The sequence below is a fragment of the Coregonus clupeaformis genome, chromosome 16 (assembly GCF_020615455.1).
Source record: "Coregonus clupeaformis isolate EN_2021a chromosome 16, ASM2061545v1, whole genome shotgun sequence".
Taxonomy (NCBI): domain Eukaryota; kingdom Metazoa; phylum Chordata; class Actinopteri; order Salmoniformes; family Salmonidae; genus Coregonus; species Coregonus clupeaformis.
In genome coordinates this window covers 19,333,014-19,339,013 of record NC_059207.1, presented here as the reverse complement: position 1 = coordinate 19,339,013, position 6,000 = coordinate 19,333,014, and the positions used below count along the sequence as shown (strand labels likewise).

Below are 6,000 nucleotides of genomic sequence, written 5' to 3'. Positions count from 1 at the left end.
ATTGCTTTAATTGCTGCTACCAAGTGTGCATCCCAAATGGCACTCTTCTCCATATATAGTGTACTACTTTAGACCAGAGCCCTATGGGCCCTAGTCAAAAGTAGTGCACAAAACAGGGAATAGGGTGCCATTTGGGACGCATCCTATGTCGGTTCCAATTTACTAATAAAAGAACACCAGAGAGGATCTATATAATTTTATATTTATATTGAGGCTTACAAATTACACATTTAAATACCTGTACCAGGCACTTATGGTAGTTAGTAATCATACTGGGGATTGAGTGCTAAACCATGCATATCTCACTCTCGTTTAGAGTCCTAGAGTACAACCTCTCCCCTCTGTCTCGCTCTACACCAATCGCATTTTAGGATTTTGTCTGTAGTTGTAGTTTAACAAGCTACTGACAATAATGAACCCATGTACGACACGTCACCAAGCCACAGGTGAGATATATGAAACCCTATGAAACATCTAGACTAGTACGTTTAGGACACACCAGGACTCGTGATCTCGTGTGCCTCAGTTGGTAAGAGCATGGTGCTAGCAATGACAGGTTTGTGGGTTCACACACACTAGTATATACGTACTCACTGTACTGTACATCGCATTGCATAAAATCATCTGCTAAATGGCGTAGACTATGTAAAGTGGTGTACCTTGCGGATGCCCTCCTTGGACTCCTCCACGTTGTTGTCGGCCCCTCCGGTGCGGTTGATCATGCGCCACATCTGGGAGTACATGGGGTCCCTCTCAAAGGGGTTCATGGCCTTGCTGCGCACCTGCTCGTACACTGCCGAGTCCAACACTGTCCCGTACGGCAACTCTGTCTGCTTGGACAGGTCTTGGAGGGACCTATAGAGAGAGACAGAAGGGGGAGGTTATGGGAAATGTAGTTCACCATGTACCCATTATAACGTGGGGTTGACATGGAACTACACTTGGACACAGATGTGGAAATAATCACACTCCCCACACACACACCTACGCATAGAGGCACACACACAGGTACACACACAGGCACACACACACACACACAAACACACACACACAAACACACACACACACACACACACACAGACACAGAGACACACAAACACACACAATGTCAGTGCCGAGTTCATAACTTGAAGCTAATTAAGGGTAAGCCAGCCAACCAACTGTCAAGAAGCTCCCTGTAGTTCCACTAAAAGGGGAATAATGGAGGTGTGTCATAAAAGCACTAGTCAGTAGTATCATAGCATCTCCACCTCCAGGGAAATGAAGGTCTTTTAATTACAACGCTACGGTCTTCAAACACTCACCATCTACAACTGTAATATAAAACCAGAACTGGGACTAATGACTGTTTGTTTGTCAAATTGCTTTAACAGAAGCCACCAATGTAATTAGGAAAACAACAAGTGTATCATCATCACTACTATAAAACTTCTGTTGTTACCATCACTACTATAAAACTTCTGTTGTTACCATCACTACTATAAAACTTCTGTTGTTACCATCACTACTATAAAACGTATGTTGCTACCATCACTACTATAAAACGTTTGTTGTTACCATCAGTACTATAAAACTTCTGTTGTTACCATCACTACTATGACACTTCTATTGTTACCATCACTACTATAAAACTTCTGTTGTTACCATCACTACTATGACACTTCTATTGTTACCATCACTACTATAAAACTTATGTTGTTACCATCACTACTATGACACTTCTATTGTTACCATCACTACTATGACACTTCTATTGTTACCATCACTACTATGACACTTCTATTGTTACCATCACTACTATGACACTTCTATTGTTACCATCACTACTATGACACTTCTATTGTTACCATCACTACTATGACACTTCTATTGTTACCATCACTACTATGACACTTCTATTGTTACCATCACTACTATGACACTTCTGTTGTTACCATCACTACTATGACACTTCTGTTGTTACCATCACTACTATGACACTTCTATTGTTACCATCACTACTATGACACTTCTGTTGTTACCATCACTACTATGACACTTCTATTGTTACCATCACTACTATGACACTTCTATTGTTACCATCACTACTATGACACTTCTATTGTTACCATCACTACTATGACACTTATGTTGTTACCATCACTACTATGACACTTCTATTGTTACCATCACTACTATGACACTTCTATTGTTACCATCACTACTATAAAACTTATGTTGTTACCATCACTAATATGACACTTCTATTGTTACCATCACTACTATGACACTTCTATTGTTACCATCACTACTATGACACTTCTATTGTTACCATCACTACTATGACACTTCTATTGTTACCATCACTACTATGACACTTCTATTGTTACCATCACTACTATAAAACTTATGTTGTTACCATCACTACTATGACACTTCTATTGTTACCATCACTACTATAAAAAATATGTTGTTACCATCACTACTATGACACTTCTATTGTTACCATCACTACTATAAAACTTATGTTGTTACCATCACTACTATGACACTTCTATTGTTACCATCACTACTATAAAACTTATGTTGTTACCATCACTACTATGACACTTCTATTGTTACCATCACTACTATGACACTTCTGTTGTTACCATCACTACTATGACACTTCTATTGTTACCATCACTACTATGACACTTCTATTGTTACCATCACTACTATGACACTTCTATTGTTACCATCACTACTATAAAACTTATGTTGTTACCATCACTACTATGACACTTCTATTGTTACCATCACTACTATGACACTTCTATTGTTACCATCACTACTATGACACTTCTATTGTTACCATCAGTACTATAAAACTTATGTTGTTACCATCACTACTATGACACTTCTATTGTTACCATCACTACTATAAAACTTATGTTGTTACCATCACTACTATGACACTTCTATTGTTACCATCACTACTATGACACTTCTATTGTTACCATCACTACTATGACACTTCTATTGTTACCATCACTACTATGACACTTCTATTGTTACCATCACTACTATGACACTTCTATTGTTACCATCACTACTATGACACTTCTATTGTTACCATCACTACTATGACACTTCTATTGTTACCATCACTACTATAAAACTTATGTTGTTACCATCACTACTATGACACTTCTGTTGTTACCATCACTACTATGACACTTCTATTGTTACCATCACTACTATGACACTTCTATTGTTACCATCACTACTATGACACTTCTATTGTTACCATCACTACTATGACACTTCTATTGTTACCATCACTACTATAAAACTTATGTTGTTACCATCACTACTATGACACTTCTATTGTTACCATCACTACTATGACACTTCTATTGTTACCATCACTACTATGACACTTCTATTGTTACCATCACTACTATGACACTTCTATTGTTACCATCACTACTATGACACTTCTATTGTTACCATCACTACTATAAAACTTATGTTGTTACCATCACTACTATGACACTTCTGTTGTTACCATCACTACTATGACACTTCTATTGTTACCATCACTACTATGACACTTCTATTGTTACCATCACTACTATGACACTTCTATTGTTACCATCACTACTATGACACTTCTATTGTTACCATCACTACTATAAAACTTATGTTGTTACCATCACTACTATGACACTTCTATTGTTACCATCACTACTATGACACTTCTATTGTTACCATCACTACTATGACACTTCTATTGTTACCATCACTACTATGACACTTCTGTTGTTACCATCACTACTATTGTTATTAAGGCTGTCGAAAAATCTAAGCAAGCCTAAATATCTTGAGTGATAATTCACTTGTTTTTGTTCTTGTTTTTTCTTACCAAGCTAAATTCTCTAACATCATTGGCAGATAACTGTGATTATTTTAACCCCAAAAAGGCTTAATACAAGTCATTTATATTTTTTAAAGATATTTTACCTTAAGAAAGAGGATTAATTAATAATGTCACATTAGCATACCCCCCCTTTCACTCCCTCTCTCCAGCTACTCTCAAACCCCTTTGAAGGTTTTAATGAACTTGGCCGCCAAATGTTAATCTTTTATTGCTGTCAATTAATCTTTGCCCTTAATCTTCCCATTTCCTTTTCCCACGTTTTGACGTGCCTATGTCTATCATTTGCATTCTCTTTGAGGGTGGAAATTCTCCTTAAGTAATGTGTAGACACATGGAGATAGGGAGGGTGAGGGTGATGGTAGGGAGGGTGAGGGTGAGGGTGGGGTGGGGTGGGTGCGATAGTGGCAAACCATGGTAGACTATGGTTGCGTCAAAAATGGCCCCCTATTTGCTATGTAGTGCACTACTTTTGACCAGGGCCCATAGGGATCTAGTCAAAAGTAGTGCATTAGATAGGGAATAGGTTGCAGTTTGGAACGAAGCCTATCAGTCTGGCGTCTAAACCTGAACATCTATTAAGGTATCCCTCTTCAGCTCCTCTGTAATCTTGGCGTGTGCTTTTGTTTGTCCCACTACCAATTATCTTCAGCCGAGCTGCTCATTGAACAAGGAAATTGACTTAACATCACTTGATTATTGCCATTGTGACTGTCTTTAGAGATAATTTGTACAGGAAGCTAACACATTCTCTAGGCAGGCAACTAGATTTAGCTGCGGGACAATTATTGTCGGAGCGAATGGTCGGGGGGGCGGAAACAATTATAATAATTTTTACACTGCAAATTGACCACAACTAAGCCCAAAAAGAGATTTCATTTGAAAATAACAATAATTTTATACTTTGATTACATTGAGACACAATGACGTACAGTGAGCTCCAAAAGTATTGGGACAGTGACACATTTTTTGTAGTTTTGGCTCTGAATTTGAAATTATACAATAAATATGAGGTTAAAGTGCAGACTGTCAGCTTTAATTTGAGGGTATTTTCATCCATATCGGGAACCGTTTAGAAATTACAGCACCTTTTGAACATAGTCCCCCCATTTTAGGGGATTAAAAGTATTGGGACAAATTCACTTATGTGTATTAAAGTAGTAAAAAGTTAAGTATTTGGTCTCATATTCATAGTATGCAATGGGGCGGCAGGTAGCCTGGTGGGTAGGAGCATTGGGTCAGTAACCGAAAGGTTGCTGGATCGAATCACAGAGCTGACATAGAGAATGGCGCCGTAGAAGATGGCTGCTGTTTTACAGCCCTCTAACCAATTGTACTATTATTTGTGTTTTTTCGCATTATTTATAATTTATTCTGTACATAATGTTTCTGCCACCGTCTCTTATGACCAAAAATAGCTTCTGGATATCAGGACAGCGATTACTCACCTCGTATTGGACGAAGATTTTTTCTTCAACGAGTCGGATGCAAAGGATATTCTACAAACACCCGACAAGGCCCAAATCCCCGTCATTCGCATGAGAAAGAGACAGAAATATAGTGGACGTAGGTCGCGTTGCCTTGTAAGGATCCGACGGCGAGTGAGTAAACTGCCTCCTCCATCAATCCTATTAGCCAATGTTCAATCATTTGAAAATAAATTGGACGACCTAAGATTAAGGTTATCTTACCAACGGGTCATTAAAAACTGTAATATCTTATGTTTCACCGAGTCATGGCTGAACGACGACATGGATAACATACAGCTGGCGAGATATACGCTACATCGGCAGGATAGAACGGCTGACTCCGGTAAGACAAGGGGTGGCGGCCTATATATATTTGTAAACAACAGCTGGTGCATAAAATCTAATATTAAGGAAGTCTCAAGGTTTTGCTCGCCTTAGGTAGAGTATCTTATGATAAGCTGTAGACCACACTATTTACCAATAAAACGCTCATCCAGATGCAGCGCTCCTAGTTGCCGGGGACATTCATGCAGGGAAACTTACATCCGTTCTACCTAATTTCTACCAGCATGTTAAATGTGCAACCAGAGGAAAAAAAACTCTAGACCACCTTTACTCCACACACAGAGACGC

At 38.6% G+C, this 6,000-nt stretch overlaps 1 protein-coding gene across 1 annotated transcript in view; it reads right to left on the bottom strand.

Moving 5' to 3' along the window:
- Window positions 1-522: 522 nt before the first annotated feature.
- LOC121584395 (glutamate receptor ionotropic, delta-2) overlaps window positions 523-6,000 on the bottom strand; it is a 638,531-nt gene continuing 633,053 nt past the window's right edge. Inside the window, exons 13-14 of the mRNA XM_045225956.1 lie at window positions 660-855; window positions 523-543 (exon numbers count right to left, since the gene is read on the bottom strand). Coding sequence (XP_045081891.1) covers window positions 523-543; window positions 660-855 — 217 coding nt within the window. The remainder of the gene's footprint in view (window positions 544-659; window positions 856-6,000) is intronic.